The 18,976-nt window shown below is 32.1% G+C and overlaps 1 protein-coding gene across 6 annotated transcripts in view; it reads left to right on the forward strand.

Annotated features, from left to right (window-relative positions):
• Positions 1-18,976, forward strand: part of chico (insulin receptor substrate 1 chico) — a 245,952-nt gene that overhangs the window by 170,164 nt on the left and 56,812 nt on the right. For all 6 annotated transcript variants that reach the window (XM_076416028.1, XM_076416048.1, XM_076416033.1 and 3 more), the window contains exon 4: positions 7,494-7,657. In XM_076416028.1, coding sequence (XP_076272143.1) covers positions 7,494-7,657 — 164 coding nt within the window. The remainder of the gene's footprint in view (positions 1-7,493; positions 7,658-18,976) is intronic.

The raw sequence follows: 18,976 nt of genomic DNA on the forward strand, positions 1-18,976 counted from the left end.
AAATCCAACAAGGAAAATGGTCCAAGTCACGTCAGTAACCGGGCTGGGCTCCTGGAATGATTTCTAAAGTTGGTCACTTGCCAGTCAGCAGGCTTATGACCGTGATTCGGAGCCTACGTTAAGCTGTAGGTCCAGTCATTAAAAATTTCAAGAGGTTGACGTGAATAAAATCAATAGAACTGTACTTTTCTAAATATTATAATCTGAACAATACTTGTTCAATGATAAGCAGTCCTAAATTAATAAAATGATCTAAATATTTTCGCCTTATGGAATCATCTACGTATTCACACTAATATTAACATTCACACCAGCACTGTACTCTGCATTCACGCTAACACTATACTACACCAGCTTAAGAGGTTTAGTCCTCTTGAGTCGTTTTGTCCGATTAAAGAACCAAGTAATGACCTGGTTGATGGTGTCCATTTACAAATTTCTATGAAGATCACTATTTCTAGAATACCACGGGGCACTAATAGCACTCATCAATACTATTTTGAAATCATTACATCTTCAATACAATACATACATCAATAACGACTATTACATAGTGTTTTTGGATCGTTTGAAGAACGAAATCGCCGAAAAACGGCTGCATTTAAAGAAAAAGAGAGTGCTGCTTCACCAAGACAATACACCGTGTCACAAATGAATGAAAACGATGGCAAAAATCCATGATTTGGGCTTCGAATTGCTTTCTCCCCCGTATTCTCGAGATCTGGCCCCCAGCGACTATATCCTGTTTTCAGATCTCAAAAGAATGCTCGCTGGGAAGAAATTTTCGTCGAATGAAGAGGTCATCGCCGAAACTGAGGCCTATTTTGAAGTAAAGGACAAATCGTGCTACAAAAATGGTATCGAAAAGTTGGAGGGTAGATATAATCAGTGTATCACCGTTGAATGGAGTTATGTTGAATAAAAAGAACTAATTTTGCTAAAACAATGTGTTTTACTATGGTAGGCCGGGGACTTTTCCATTGACCTTTTAATATTGATACTTTAAAGCAATTTCAACTATATAATTCTTATTAAAATTGAGCAACATGATTCCATGCTAATATCGATGTTAAGCTTTAATGGTAAATACATGATATTTTATGATAATTTCCATGATAAATAAAAGATTAACCTGTCATTAACCAAAAGAGAAAGAAAAAACCGACAGTTGAGGTAATTGACTCGTATTTGCAGCGCTGCAAATAGAATAAAAATTAAGCGTCAAGATCGATCCTGTTGTTGATTTTACCAGGAATTTATTTGAGGCTGTTTAATAACCGCTCAATTGCTGGAAAATACGAATATATTTTGACATTTAAAGGATCATTAATGGTCTACCACCGTAATAAATTCACACGTACCTCGACATTTAATATCAACATCGATATAATCGTGTAGCAGTAGGGATATAATTATTATTAAGTCAAAGTAACGTATACAATGTAATGAAAGAGTAGAATATTTTTCGATCTATTTAAAAGAACGAAATAATTGTGTTACGTTATGCGCACGTTAACAAAATTAAGTGATTGTCAAAAGAAGCAATATGAAAGATAGGGCTGAGAAAAATATAATGTTAATCATAGGAAATTGCTCTTGATTTTTATTCTTGTCCTTGAACATTTTGTTTGAATTAAAATTACTTATTTTCGTGTATCTTTTAGGACCTGTTACAGTAACTTATATTGGAAACATTGAAACTGAGCAACCGTTAGGTAGTTGCTGTACAAAAAAGTTATTTTGCAACGTGATTACTCATGATAAAGTTTATGATAATATTTAAACAATTTCTCAATATTAATTCATGGTCTATAATATTTTTGATATCCCAAGTTACTAAACGTAACTTAAAAGTTGTTTTAATCTCATATTAATTATATACCAAACATAAAATAAAGTTATTGTTATTTAACTTGGAAATTGTTCGATACTGTCGATAAAATTAATGCTTTTTTCATCAGCTTTTAACACGCACAAAAATCATACCCAGGGTTTATTATTTATATTACTATTATTACTTATAATTACTCATAATTTAAATCAATTGCGTATTCAATAAATATTTAAAATTTATAATTCATTGAGGTATTATATAATTAGTATTTCAAATTCTTATGACTTCATAATAATTAGCGATCCTAATAATGGATGCGTTGTGCAGAAAACGACACGGCAATTCTGCACGTGTATTGGACGTTAAATTGTCAAGTATCGTTCACAGTCACCGGAAATAAATGGAGCTGTACGTTATGCTATCACCCTAGTTACAAAATGCGTTGGTTGCCAAACAACAGATTTTTATGAATGTGAAAACAACATTTTCGTTCGTTTACTACGTTCGATACTGTTCTTCAAAAAACCGTTTTTTTAGTATCGAACTTTTTACACCCCCGTCCTAATTTTCAGCAAGAAATATTTTGATGGACGTATACATCTTAAAACAAAAGTTCGATACTGTACTTAAAAAAATCCCTAAAAATCCTCTTATTATATGTGGTGTATACGACGATGGGCAATATTTCTTTCGTCTATGGTTTTAGTAGTAGCCAAGTCTTTGGAGTCTAGTTTAGTCTAAAAAAAGAAGTTAAGTTAAGATAGAGTATTAAGAGATACGGTAAAGAAACAAGTAGTGTGTATGTAAATAAATAAGTCATCTAGCATAATATGTAGAATTATAAAAAATAGAAAAAAGTACATAAACAGCTAAAACCATAGCTTATTATTTGCTAAAGCTAAATAGTCCATTAAAAGCAAATTGGTCCTTCGAGTTTGATGCAGCTGGTAATTTTTATATCCTTAAATATTTAGTGAACCGAAATCGCGGGTTAATTTTATTATCACATATTTAGAATAATTTTTGAAAAAGATCAATATTTTTTTGCCCGAAATATCGACATTCTTTTTCAAAGACGTATCGATGGTTGTAAATTGGAGTATCGAAATTTTAGTTGTAAGGCGAAATAGTGATATTAAAAATCTAGGGTTTTCGAAAGAGACTATCAAATTTGTGTTTTCCAAATTTCTAACTCCCTTCTGTTTTTTAAAATATGGATATTTTTCTCTGCGGTCCTAGTTCAGTTTAACTTGATTTGTCAATTGTGAAGATTATATTTAATAAAACAATAGTAATAAATAAACATCTCAAATAAATAAAAGTAGAGATCAAAATGAATGATGTAACAACTACTTACTCAATAAATGGCAAAATAAATAATGGAAATAAGCGTGCGAGATGTTCGAGGTGGTGGGGCTATAATTCTACAAACATAATTAAAACGTACCTGGGCAACCAATTTTCAATGCCAAGGGTGAAGTCAAAATACTGGCAGCTATAATAGTATCGATAAATTAATATATCGACAAATACTGGTAATGGATGGTATTGATAACATCAATAAAAGTCCAGGATGGTTAGCAATCATCTTAGACCATAGTAGTCAATAAGTAACCGACAATCATTATAAAACAGTCAATAACGGTAACTGATAGCGATGATAAACTGTGCTTGGATGAAGTAAGACAGGTGCACACGGTACGAATAGAAAGCAACGCACGACGCACCAGCTATTCCCTAACACTAACAATAATGACGTGCAACAGATCAAGGGAAGTAACGCGAGAGATCTGCTGCCACTAAGGTTAGTAGGCCTTGTTAGTATTAAGCTAAATTATCAAAATAAATAAATAAATGTACAGTACTATTACTAGTGCACTCACTTCTCCAGCTCCAGCTATGATGGGCGTGCAATGCGTACAAGGGAGAAAGCTAAAAGCCACACGCTAGATACGCTACCACCAAGAGCTAGCAGAAACCACTTTTGGTGGCGTTTAGGTATGCTCAAGTTATCTATAGATCATATCTACGAATCAGTAACTTTAGCCACTTTGACGTTAGTTTCTGTATTATTAAATAGTTCTAATTTATATTTACAGTTGTAACCATAAAACTATTATCATTGTTGAAAAAATTTTCGAAAAAATCATAAAATAGAGTAGAATAAATATATAACAAATGATAGATAAATAAATAAATAAATAAGTAGAGCATAACGAATAGAGAATTATAAATGAAAAATAATAAATGGAAAATAATAAATAGAATATGATAAAAGAACACTAATAAATACAAAATAATAATTAAGACATAAATAAATGGAGGTTTAATAAAAAATAAATAATAATTAAAAAGAGGAAACTGGAACAAACTCACCATTTGTTGAAACTCATAGCTTGGACGCCACAAAACACAACAAAATTGACGAAATTGACTGTCATGTAGTTCTAACATACCTAGGACGAGATGGCAAATACAACCCCCGCAGAAAAATCAACAATGTTGCCTTCGTGCTGATTATTTCTGTTAATAAGTATTCGTAACGGTGACAATTAAAACTAAGCGGAAGTCCTGCACAGTCCCTACATTATCCTTCAAACCATTTTTAAAAAAACACTTGAACAGCCCAAAAATTAAAAGGTTGAAAATATCGAACTACGAGATGGAATTCTAAGTATCATAGACATTGGAAACAATTTATGATTTCCTTGAATGATACATGTCACCTCTGTCTCTATTTTACGGAAAAATATCGAGAAAATTTAAACAAACGAAACTCGCTTTTACACTTTTAATGTGGAAAACTGTCCCAGTACTTTTCATCTAAAACGTCTGTCGATTTATATATCTGCATTTGTCATTATTTACCGTAAGTAGTACACTTCCGTTCGTAGATTACGATAATTCATTCGAAGCTCAAAGAGTACCTGTGCCGATAATGACGACTTCAATATTTGCTTTTGCGTCGTTGACAAGGAGGCTTTCGAGGAAAATTGAAGAGACTTATCGGGACGGGACTAGTTATTGGAAGCTATTTGTTTATCGAGAAATCGTTCTGTTTGCCAGTAGATATATACGCTCGTTGAATAAGTTTGTTTTCGTTAAAATACAGTTTAAGACACCTGCGAGAGCTGGCGTGAGTCAATGAGTTAAGTAATGTGACACTGCGGCGTTGCCACTTATCTGTCTCGCCGTTTATTTTTAGTTGCTCTGCTTTTTTTCGGCTTTACTTAAAATAAACGGTCATATATCCGAGATGTGTTATTAAACTCATTTTTGTTATGTTTAATTTTGTTAGAGCGATTGCAATGCAACAAAATATAATTTAACTTTTCCTATTTAAGTGATAAAAGGTACTAAATGAAAGTTATCAAGTAGTGTTAGGGAATTAAATTTATTAATATATGATTAGTAGTCTCTTAATATATTCTATGAGAGTTTGAATTTGAAGGTCTAGATGTAAGTAATTGGTCGATTAGTATCTGTGCGCACCCACAATATTTCCCAGAACTTTATTATGAAGTACTTGTGTTATGTTGATATTAGTTCTCGCAAAACTTCCCCATAACTGAATCTGATAGGTGCATGATCCAGTAACCATATAATATTTGCTTGTACAGCGGCAATTGTACATGTATTATGCACCGATAATTTAGATTTTTTCTAGAGGTACTTAGGTACTTAACATTGTTGCTGTAATAGTATATAAAGTATTCAATATGCACTACTTTGAAAATAAACACAAGCTTGGAAAATAAAGATTAACGAAAGTAAATCTGTGCATGTGCATTTCACCTGCAATCAGCCTGCACAAGCACCAATAACATTAAACTATACTATCATTCAATATAGCAACAACGCTAAATATCTGAGAATGAATCTTGATGCAAAACTTCATTGGAAGGAACTCAAAAAGAACTGAAATTGAAATATAGAAAAATGTATTGGCTAATTGGAAGAAAATCACAATTATCATATCAGTACATAATAAATTGCTATTATATAAGCAAATAGTGAAACCTATATGGACATACGGAGTTCAATTATGGGGATGTTCTGCAAAGAGTAACGTAAAAAAATGCAAATCGTTCGGAACAAAGTCCTGAGAAGTATTGTGGGCGCACCCAAATACTACAGGACTGACATCGAAACCTTCAGATACCCACAGTCAGCCAAGAAATCAAGAAAATTGCAAGGAGGCATGAGGAAAAACTCCATTCTCATGAGAATATTGAAGTATTGCGACATTTGGATACCCACCAGGGCAGACCACAGACTCAAAAGAATCAAACCATCTGATCTTGTGTAGTGTTATATAGTGAGGTGTAAATAATAAAAAATACAGCAGTGAAATATTATTTCACCAGAGACTGAGGTAGGGCCGATGGGTCCTCCTAATTATATACCTAGATTTAAGTTACCATAAAGACAAATTGTAGGTTAGTCGGAAACGACTAGTAACAATGTAATAATTAAATAATAAGAAAACAATTAAATCATTAATTAATCTGTTTGAATAGAAATAAATATACCTTACGCCGAAAACAATTACATCTCCGCCACGTCGGTGTCCCCTAAAAAGAGCATTAATTAAATTAAATACCAAATGTGTCCGTAAAAGCACTGGAATTTCCTGCTAGAACTGTTTATCGTTGTTAACAGCGCCATCTATCTCGCAGACTCGACACTTTTTGCTCGGCCTATATATTTATGGGAACCGGTGAATATATAATGGGGTAATTCGTTACTTTTTGTATTAGACAAGCCATTTCTTTCCTGCGTCTTCGGAAAAAAATTAGGTGATAAAAGACGAGCTAATAGTGATTTGTTGGGTTCCGCGTGTATATTTATACGATTCTTATCATTTCGACGTCAACGTTGATGTATACCGAACATCATTTTTGCATTAATTAAATTAGAATTTGAGCCGGCCGTGGTGAAATTAAAGAGATTTATGCGAGAAATGTCATCGTTTATAGGATATGCCGTTTCTATTTATAGATGGGATGTGTGTATTTTTTTCCAAATACCAACCATAAATACTAAACCGATTCAAAACAAGACGATTTCGTACGTTTTTAAATTGACGACTACAAGAGGCAGATGATAAAATTGTTGTTATGCATGTAAGAATATAAAATTAAATCAACACGTTCTTGTTTTTGGTCAACAGTGAGCAAACGGGGCACCCACTTTGAACAAAGCTTTGTCATTTTTGTGGATTTTGTGTTTTTTATGTTTTCTGGTGTTAGCACATCATTTGGACGTTCACTGCGTTCGGCATCACAGGTGTCTCAACGACCACTTTGGTGTAACAAATGTAGTGTTACAATAACTCACAAACTTATGAATAAAGTATCATAAAATCATGAAACAGCTTTCTTTTCAAGGCTAGTACTAAGTACTATAATACATTGTAAATTAAGATTGTACTAAACGTAAATAATCTAAGATAGAGTAAAAAACAGATAAATCAGTTCAAGTTCATTTCCACCAAAATGAAGTACCATATCTGTTTAATGAAAGCTAGACTTAACCATTAACATTTAAGATGTTTGATTATTGGTTTCTATTAATTTGATTGATTGCGATTTAATATAGTATATAAATTAACAACTAAACAATTTGGTTCTTACATATTTCTTCGTTTTTCTTTCAGTCGTTTCAAACTAGTTAGAGAAAAATTGGAAAGTGCTGCCGCTGAAGGCACCGACAATGTAGATTCCAAAGGTCGTACACGTTCATCCAGTGCGACGGAACCCAACAAAAACAACAATAAAAAATTGGGACCCTTAGCCTCATTAGGAGCACTGTTCCCACAAGGTAAGAAAACATGGAATTTTTACCCACATAAAGTTACTAACGATATCGACTTTTCACATATCGAAATAAGCATTCTTAACACCATCAAAGATTAAATGTCTCAATTACCGAAATTGAATTTTTGATGTTCTGTTCGTATTTGAAAGTAAATTTTTCCAATATGGACCTAGCCTCAAAAAATTCGATTCATAACTTAATAATTTCTGGTTTCATTCTGTTGTCCTTCGTTAATGTGACTGTTCATATTAAGTACTTAATTAACCTTAAATAAAATATGCTTTATGTTAAAATAAATATGGGACATTTAATTAGAAATCATTATGGTCAAAATAATTATTAGTAAGAAGTGTTTTTTGATACCTTGAGACAATTATATAATGAATATTTTAGCATAGCAATATATAATATAAATTCCATAAAGTATTTGGATCAGACTCTCCATTTGTTGAAGTGGTAGTGGTAATTTAAATAAGGTTTTGCCAAAATAAAACTAATTTCAGCATAAGATTATTTCATACAAGTACAAGAATTTATTTGCAATCTATATTCAATAATTAATAATAAGTTTGAAATTAGATCTAAAAAAACTATTATTAACTGTTGTTTCAATAAAATAATACTCCGGTACTCAGCATCTTTAAGTGTATCATCATCATCATCTATTCTAAGCCGGCCATGGAAGGAGGTCTATTTGGCATCTATTAAACCGTCTATAGTGCAACCTTCATTCGAATATTATTTATCAAACCTCACTACTGCTGATAAAAATTTGTATATTGTTATTAATCTATTCAGATCAGTTTCAGATCCATATATATCCGCAGATCTTTCTCTACTATCTTAATCCATGTCCTTCAGTGTGTTTTTTGTTAAAATTTCGCCACATAAGTTTGTGAGGAAACTCAGATAATTGTAATATATGTCTTTGAATTTGTTTATCATTTGTACATAAATTACTCTTAACCATATTTGCATTTTATGGCAACATATGAATTGAGCAGTAAAATAAATTATTATAAAATTAATATTCTTCTACGTAATACAACTTAATTTTCAACTATTCCATAGTAATAATAATATGTACGTAACAAATCCTACTCCTTTGATCATAACAAATAATAGTTTGCTGAAGCAGTAACTGATGAAAAGAGCTGATACAACAGAATATTGTAATTTGGTATTTAATAATATTATTATCATGTATAGAATATTTAAAAATAAAAAATCGAACCGACTTCAAAAAATAAATAACGAACTGACTAAAAAGTAAAAAATAATCACCTAAACTTATTTATCTATTTATTACAATATTATTTTAAATACAACCAACTAATCACTTTATAGTCGGTGCCGGGCCCAGTGTGTGTGCACTCTTTCAAATAAACAAATAATTTCGAAAATCGGTGTAGAATTGACAGAGATTCACCCATTGAACATACTAAAAAAATGTATACAGTCGAACATAGAACTTCCTCCTTTTTTTGAAGTCGATTAACAATGATAGTTTGCTAAAGCAGTGATGAAAAGAGCTGATAAAACAGAATATTGTAGTTTTGTATTTAACAGGATTATTAATAAGTAAAATTATCTATAATAAACACTGGCACTATGCCTCATTGGTATCGATGTTGAGGTTAATAATGATTAATTTTTTATGACCAAGTACTTTTGATGAATGTATTATTTTCTTTTTATATATGAAGCAAATAGCACTACTTTCTCTAAATATTTACCTGGTTCTGTCAATGTTAACATTAATAACAATGGTTCAATTTTATTCACCTGTCATAATTCATGAATATATGATTGCCATTTTATATTTGAAGCCAAGGTGACTTACAAACGGATGTCATTATCTGTAGATTCGTGACTAACATTCGACGTTGTTTCTATTCCTCTTTTAGTCCTGTGCATTGATATCGCCGTTTGAACCGGCAAAAGTTTGTTCAAATTGGAATGTTGAAACGTTGTTAATATTCTGTTAAAACAACAAATAATTTAAATTACAATTACAAACTTCAATACATAATTATAACTGTAGCTTAATCTACACCTTATAATGAATATAATAATTAATTACTTGTTTGTTTTTGTATCAACTAAGATCTAATAGTATATTTACAAGTATTTTGAATCGATTGATTAAACAAAAGGTATTGTGAATGAAAAGTAAGTTATAAGGTGCCTAGTCAATGTGTTTTAAGTAATATAATTTAATTGTTTTTTTTTTTACTGAATCATGATTAATTTTAATATTTCGTTAATCCACTTAAACCCGTACTAAAAATAATAAAATCTTTGAGTATCATACTAAAATCCCCCTTACTTTATCAAATTCACTTCGAGAGAAAAAAAAGTTAGGTTAGGTTATACTTGTATCAACTAAAATTTTTCGTATTTCCCATTTATTGCGACATAAGCAGTTCATATCTATTATCGTTATTTGTCGTTAACAATTACTTTGAAATATATATTATGTTAAATTTTAATTACTTTTTTTGTAGTAGAAGCCAGTAACTATATGTTTTTTTGTTCCTCATTATTTTTCATTCATTAACGTTAATCTAGAGTTAATTAAACCGGAGGCATTCCTGTATTATATAAAGTTATTCATCAATTCACTTTTAAAAATAAATATTTGGAGTATTGGATGATTGTGATGAGAAAGCAATATTTCTCTTTTGTAACATGAAGTAGAATTTTATCGAAAATGGCTAAACAAAAATCTAAACTTCCATTAATTAATTAATAAATTAAATGTTATTATACAAATTGAAGTACGTAGTACTTTCGGGCAACATATCCTAACAATACTCAAAAGAAAAAAATTAATTTTGGAAATGTTTTGATTATTATTACATTTAAAGACGTGTATATGATAATAAATTAATTGATTTATTGACATCAAATAAATTGATTTCTTAAGAACTAATATTAACTTGTGGTATAAATCACATAATTTGCATAAAAAAATGATCAAGGTTTGGACAAATATACTTTCATAATGTTTAATATCGTCAAAAGTTTTTATACTGTTTTAGCGGTCGCTATATCAGTGAAATTTAGAATTTTAAAAAGAAATTATTCATTTGTCTAATACGATAATCTAGGCCTGGTTATGTTTATTATTTGCTAATTCGATGACTATGTTTTCAACTACTTGTTAATTTCTTATATATGGTTACGCAAATTTGATGAAATTTAGAAAAAAAGCAGTTTTAGAAAAAAACTTATTATTTAAGTTTTAATGGTTTTTAACCTATTCTATCGTTGAAATGTCAAAAGTTGTTTAACCGGAAAGTATTTCATCACTACATAGTATAAAACAAAGTCGCCTTTTCTGTCCCTATATCCCTATGTGCGCTTAAATCTTTAAAACTACACAACGGATTTTGATGCGGTTTTTTTCAATAGATAGAGTGATTCAAGAGGAAGGTTTATATGTATAATACATGCATAATATACTAAGGCAACATTGCTAATTTTAGAGGTTTCTAACGTGATGTCGTAAATTAACCTATTTTTTTAGGCTTATTTAGCAATTAGCAAAAACGCTGCCTAACCCTACGAGTTAGATCAAATTAATGTACTACAGTATTGTACACCATAAAAAGGTCTACAAAAAAGTCCGCGATGGTATATGTTTATCTTTTAGGGATAACCCACATTAACCATTTTTATTGTTTACTTTTTACATGAGAAAATGGCTTATTTACGAAGCTATTTTAAGCAATACGGCATTAATCCTTATCGAATTAAGTACCTTAAATACAGTGTGCAATTAATATAGATCAATATAGTTCCTTACAGCATGTAAATTAAACAAATATGTTCGGAGATATTACAAATTTAAAATTTGCGTTTAAAAATGTGTAATGTAATAAAAATTGTATGAATTTAGATATTCCAAAGATAGCAGGAAATCTTCATAGTAAGTATAGGGGAAGAGGAATTGTTTTACTCCAAATTTAATGCGTGCAGGCCAAGGGCAGTAATGAATGAACCAAAAATACTGGATCGATTTTAATCATGTTTTCATTGAGTGACATAGGCATATATATTTTATGCCCGTGCAAAGTCGGAGCGGGCCGCTATGTTTTTATATACAACGTTCATATTTTTTCTGTAGTGTATTTAATTTAGTATCAGCATTGTGCGAAGCCGGGGCGGGTCGCTAGTTTGTTATAAATGGTCAAGCACTCATATATTATAAAACAAAAATCATTAGAACATAACCTAAAAGAAACAGTGAAGTGTTTTTTCTTTACTTAGTATTAATCTTATAGACCCTGAATCATGTCGAATTTTACAGCTCATATGATCATATGATATCATTGTAGGGTATTTGGGATCCTTCAGTAATTAACCATCGTTCAGTTGAGAGTGACACCATTAACTGCCAGCTGCTTTTTGATATTTGTATTATGCGTATTTATACAACGTCAATAAATAATGATCACATCACTGTTTTATTTTCTTCTACCTCCAGTCACCGAGCTATAATTCCTAATAGGCCTATATATTGGTTTCAAAGGATTATTTTTAATTTGAAGCTTTATTGTGAAAAATCGGTACGGGGTGTTTTATTCGAGTTTTCCCCATTTTTCAGGCAATTTACGGATTCCATCTCGAAAGGACGATGCATTCTTTGAGACCATCCACGTATCGATCTATTTTTTGATATCTATCCATATTACGATTCATATGTTGGAATATAGTAAAAATCAGAAGGAGCAAGGTCTGGATAATACGGCGGGTGGGGTAATACTTCCAAATTTAATGTTTCTAAGTATGTTTTCAGAGGTTTTGCAATATGTGATCGAGCGTTGTTATGTTGAAAAATTACATTGTGCCTGCTCGTATTCCGACTGTTTTTCGCGTAGCACTCGGCTCGAGACGCATCAATTGTAGTCGATATCGATCCCTATTAATAGTTTAATCGAGTAATGCCTCGAAATCATCGTTATCAATTTATTTTTGCTGGTCAGAACGTTGTTTGTCTTTGATGTTAAAATCACCACTTTTAAAACGTCCAAACTAATATTCACACTAACTTCACACAACACTTGACAAGCTTCAGCCGTCTTTTTCTTCACATTCAAGTAAGAAAATAAAAGTTCCCGCACTCAGACATTTTCAACCCAGTGAAAACATTTCACAGTTCGACGATCATCACTAAGGCTTCAACATAAAATTGGTTACAAATGTATCCGATGAGATTTAATACACAATAACACCATCTGTTATAAATTTTTTAATATTATTTTATGGGTCTGATTGACTTTAACAGAAAAAAATTTCATTTTCTTTTATATTTTAAAACACTACCATTTATAAGAAAAAGTTCATTACAACTAGCGTTGGGAACTATCGACTGAAAACAGTCGATAGTCCCAAAACAGTCGATAGTCAAAAAAATAGCGACTGAAAATAGTAATTACTATTTTCAGTCAAATGCACGGTTCGACTGTTTTTTTTCCATTCGTGATGTCAGACGAAGATGTACGAATTCTTGTCTGTATAAAATGTGAGATAGGAAAGGACGGAGATAAACGCTTGGAGCAGCATTAATTTTAAATGTCTCCAATAGTAGTATAAGCGAGACCGAGATGTATATATATATATATATATATATATATATATATATATATATATATATATATATATATATATATTTATATATATATATATTCATTCACGTGATAACTTTAAAAAAGAAAAGGAAATCAAAATTACTAATTTCTATTATCATGTAATAAAAAATATAATTTTAAAGGAAGTAAGATTACTTTTATACTGAATGTTCTGTGGATGTGTAAAAAGGAATGGAATAATAACACCACAAATGTTTTATCGTGTTTTAATATATTAATTGCCATTTTTATATAACATAGCATAATAAATATAAATAGTACAATACAACTTAAATAAAACTTAAAAACTAAAGATTTTCAATAACCATAACTACTAAATAAAATGTAAACGTATACCAAATCATTGAAATTAGATTTAATGCGTGATGAACTTTAAAATGATCGTACAATAACTACCAGACCATTTTTAAATAAAAGTTTTATTTATTTTTGAACGGAAATATTTTAAAATTACTGTGAATATTATCATGTTCAACTTTTCTCCCGTGAGGTCATTTCTTCGATCGTTAATTATTTGCCCAGATTTTGAAACAACTCGTTCCCAGGGGACAGATGTTGCGAGTATAGAGGAATATTTTACGTGTAACTGATATAATTCAAGTAGTTTCATTTTATGGGTTTGCCAAAAATCCAATGTGTTTTCTAAACGCCCAATAAATGGAATTTCCAAATACTGTTAAATCTGTAAAGTTGGTGCAGTTCTTCGAGTAATTACTTCTTTTATTCTAGCCATTTTTTTTATCAAAATACCTCCAGATGTCAATACATTCTTGGTCAGTAGTCTTGTCTTTAATTTCGAGTTGTGGAACTATATTTGTATTTTTGGAAGTTAGAATGGAAGATACCTCTTTTGTGATAACTCTTTGTATCGCCTTAGCATTATTTGCAATACCAAATCCTCCTTTTTTAATCTAGGATCTAAAAATGTGAATTTCCCGCATATCGTATTCATTTCTAAAATTGCCAGTCTTTTATTGATGACATCTAATAGACAATTTTGTAATTTTTTCTCCATTCACTTGTTAAGATCCTTGGATTTGATGGAATGTGATAAATTTGATGAATGATGCAGTCGTCTTATTAACCGTATAATTAAAGACATCGTTGGGATATCTTTCACCAGATAACTCTGTGGTCATTATTTCAATGGGCTTTAAAAGTTGAACACATTCTGTTAAGATAGTCCATTCGTTAACAAATAAAAACTGTGGTGCTCTTCTTAATAACCAACAAAATAAATTGTTGAATATTAAAGTAGAGTTTTCCTATCAGAAAATGTATTTATTACAAATATTTAATATATTTTATTCACCCCTTTACGGTTAATATTTCTAAAAGAAATTTAACAACTGCTACTGTAAAAAAATTCTTCAAATCTTTCGGATCTATGCAATTTCTGAAACCTTTGGAACCTAATTTTAATTTTCAAGATTTTGGGAAAAAGGTTTCGACAAACAAAAGGCTTTTACAAAAATCATGAAAGTTTATCAAAACAGTATTACCTAGTATACCAGTCCAAAGTATTACCTATTGTGCCAGTCAAAAGAATCTGACTATTTATCACTTACAATTTAATTTTTTTGCCCTCGAAAACTAGCGTTCCAAAATGCTGCTATATTAATTTACATTATATAGTTATTCACAAACAAACTACAAAAAAAACATAAAACCACATATATTACATATAAATCTATATCAGTATAAATTCGGCGCAATACTTTCAAGGTCGCGGCTAGGACGGAAGGCCAGAACGTTAAAAATCAGTTGAATGAACTAGTAAACCGAAAATAGTAACTAAAAGTAAACGACTGAAACAGTATATAGTAAATAATAACAAAATCAGTCGGACCGAAAATAGCGACTGAAATAATCGATAGTAAAAAGTAATAAATTACTGAACAGTCGATAGTCGATTTCAGTCGATTGTTCCCAACACTAATTACAACATAACCTAAAATGTTCAAGAATAAAAATCTCGTGACAGATGTTTTTCCAGCCAATCAAAACGTTTTGATGTATGTACATGGTGAATATATCCACGCCAACTGGATACATTTGTGTAAATTTTATTTATTATTCGAAAAAAGTACGTCCCAAGGATAAAACGCGTAAATATTAATATATATATCCGATTTAAAGATACCGATGGTTGACTTATCGATTTAACGCCAACATCGGGCAACAAAACAGAACGTAACCGAACTGGCGTGCGGGTGGATAAACAGCACCAAGCGGTTTTCGGTCAATTAGTTTAGGTGTAAAGATGTAAATATTGAATGCGATGCAGTCGGGGTGGAGTGATCGATACGACGGGTCTCGCTGCCCGTCTGGGACACAGCCGACTGCCCCAAATTCGATGTTACGCTACGACGAACCAGGCCGTGCCTCGTACTCGCGCGACCTAATTCCTGTATCGATTCAGCAGCCGGTAAATGAGTCTTTTCGGACATTATATGGCGCCAAATTACCGACCCTTCGCCCCTCAGCGCGAAGGCGCAGACGTATGATAGAATGCAAATTTTCTACACACGATTATTTTCTTGTATTTGCTCTTGGAAAGAGGCTAAAATCATTGTGATTCTTAAAGCTGGGAAAAAATCAGAAGACGTCTCCTCTTATCGTCCTATAAACCTGTGATCTCTATTATACATAGTAAACTATACATTAAGATACTTAATAATCACAGAAGAGAAAATTATTATTCCAGGCCATCAATTTGGCTTCCGTAATAAACACGGAACAATAGAACAAATACATAGATTAGTCATCCAAATTAACAAAAACTTAAACGATAAAAAATATTGAACCGCAGCATTTCTCGATATTTCTCAGACCTTCGACAAGGTGGAGCACACTGGACTGCATGTTAACTTGAAAAAGCTTTTGCCCCATACGCACTTTCAATTACTCAAATCATACCTCACAGACAGACATTTTATTATCAAACAGGATGACAAATACACTGACCTACATCCAATATATTCGGATGTTCCGCAGGGCAGTATTATTGGCTCATTGTTATATCTATTGTATACAGCTGACCTACCGACCTCAAGAAACACTACTGTTGCAACCTATGCCGATGATACAGCGGTTTTATCATCACACGAGGATCCAGTATCAGCCACAAGAAACCTCCAACTTCATCTTAACAAAGTCGAATTGTGATTGAAAACATGGCGTATCAAAGCAAACGAGACAAAATCTACCCCTATGATATTCACCCTTTATAGAAGAACATGTCCCTCAGTAAAATTGAATAATAATGAACTTTCGCAAGCAGACAACGTTAAATATCTGGGAATGCATTTCGATCGACATTTGACATGGATAAAACATATAGTTACAAAACGCAAACAGCTTGGGCTTAAACTAAACCAAATGTACTGGCTGATAGAGCGTAAGTCTAAATCATCTTTGGATAATAAGGTTTTGCTGCTATGATTTTGAACTCTGGGGTACTACTAGCAAATCTAACATAGATATCCTCCAGAGGTTCCAGAGTAAAGTATTGCGAGTCATCATCGTTGCCCCCCTTATTACGTGTCCAACAAACTGATTCATAGATATATCCCCATAGAACCCATAACGAGTGTGATTCGGAGTGTTAGTGCGAAGTACTCTGAAAGATTAGTGCGTTCTAGGAGATTAATTTTAAAAATATTTGCTTTAAAGAACATTCGAGGTTATAAATGATGAATTCCATGATAACAATTTAATGTTTTCCGAGTTACCTTAAGAGTATTAATTTAATTAATACAAGGATTGCTATTTATATTAGGCTTATAAATTAGTTTTAATAGATTTTCCTTAAATTTGGAGTTTTATTGTGAGAAATCGGTACAATTTACGAGTATTTTATTCAGAGTATTATCGATAGATAGCCGTTACTTATTCCCATGTTTCGGACAATTTACGGATTCTATCTCGAAAGAACGATGTATTTTTCTGATGATGAGGCTATCCACGAATCGACCCATTTTTTGGTTTCTTCATAAGAAGTAATCAGAAGGAACAAAGTCTGGAGAATACGGCGGGTAGGGTAGCATTCACTTTCCATTGTAATGTTTTTAAGCATGCTTTCACTGCTTTTGTAACATATGGTCGAGCATTACCATGATGAAGAATAACATTGTTGTATTTTTGCTCGAATTCCGACCGTTTTTCACATATGGCTCGTCTCAAACTCATCAATTGTAATCGACAGTGATCCCCACTGATGTTTCATTAGGTTTTATCAGCTCATAGTGTACTGTACTAAGCCGATCTCGTCAAATACAAATCATTAGCTTGGAGCCATTGATATTCGGCTTTGATATTTATATGGAATGACAGGTAGGCCCCGTGGCTTCAATTAATATGGCACAAAACATCCAAGCTTTTCTGTGGGTCATTCTCATTTTTATTTCAAGTGATAACTTCCCGCAAATACGATTTACTCGGATTACTTTCAGATTTTTTTGTGATTACAATTTTTTTTCGTTTATATTTCAACGAAATGACACATACTGAAAAGTGAAGCTTCACAGTGACCTATCAGTGAGGCTTCAGCATGAAGTTGGTTACAAATGTACCTGATACGTTTTAATACACAGTAAAACCATGTATTGTAAATCGTTTAAAATTAATTTATAGGCCTGATACTTTGGGCTTAATAATTAAAACCTAATAATTTATTAACAAAAATGTCTTTATAGTTTTTCGAAGTATTCTCCATGATGATTAACACAATTTTGCATGCGCTTGAACCAACTTTCCTAACGCTTTTTCTACTCTCATGAAAGTGCATCTAAAAATGTTTTTTGAATACATCAACGCCTTCTTCAAATACATCTTCTTCATGAATTCACACTGATCAAGGATATGATCACATATAACTGCTTTTTTCACTGAGGTAACATTTTCAACAGTTGCAGTTGTACATGTACATGTACAGTTACAGATGGAGCGAACAACAATTGCTAAGGCTCAAAATATAAGTATCTAATTATTATATCTATAAATATATAATTATCTGATAACAAGGTCTCGCTTTTTGTCTAGTGCCAGTAATTTAAAAAAATGTGATTTCTGGTGTGATGATAGTGAGAGTCTTGATGATTAGATTGCGTGACAATATTATTTATTAGTGATATAAAAATGAAAGATATTGTAGGAATGTTCGTCGGGTCAGTCAGTCGGTCGAAATGTGTGGCTGCCGCTGCGATTATTTGTCAGAACACTCACTACTATTTTTGAAAGGAATTTGCACGAGAACTGAAAACACTGGTTGAAGAAATACTGTTTATTTTAATATTAAATTATATATGTGGTCGACGGGAGAATTGACAGGATATTAGGTTAGGTAGAGGAAGTACGGTAGCGCTGTTGAAGTGGTACTATTACAAGGGGATGGAGAAAAGACAAGAGAACAAGACGTCGTCGTAATGTTCTTTTATCGCCTGGAACTGCATGGTACTAATCCACCGGCGTTGCCAACCTTTGTACTTGCTGGTGGTGGAATCGTGGTGGCCTAAAGGGTCGTGGCGGTCGCCACATAACTCCCTTCCTAGTGGAACTTCCGTGGAACGTACCTCTATGTGGTGCAGGTTCCGGAGTGCACCCGCAATCACGCAAACAAGCGCCCGGGGACTGCTGATGAGATGGGGATCCCAACCTGAGCGAG

Source organism: Rhynchophorus ferrugineus, unplaced genomic scaffold (assembly GCF_030347505.1).
Source record: "Rhynchophorus ferrugineus isolate W39M unplaced genomic scaffold, kcgeb_rfMv2 rfM1, whole genome shotgun sequence".
Classification (NCBI taxonomy): Eukaryota; Metazoa; Arthropoda; class Insecta; order Coleoptera; family Curculionidae; genus Rhynchophorus; species Rhynchophorus ferrugineus.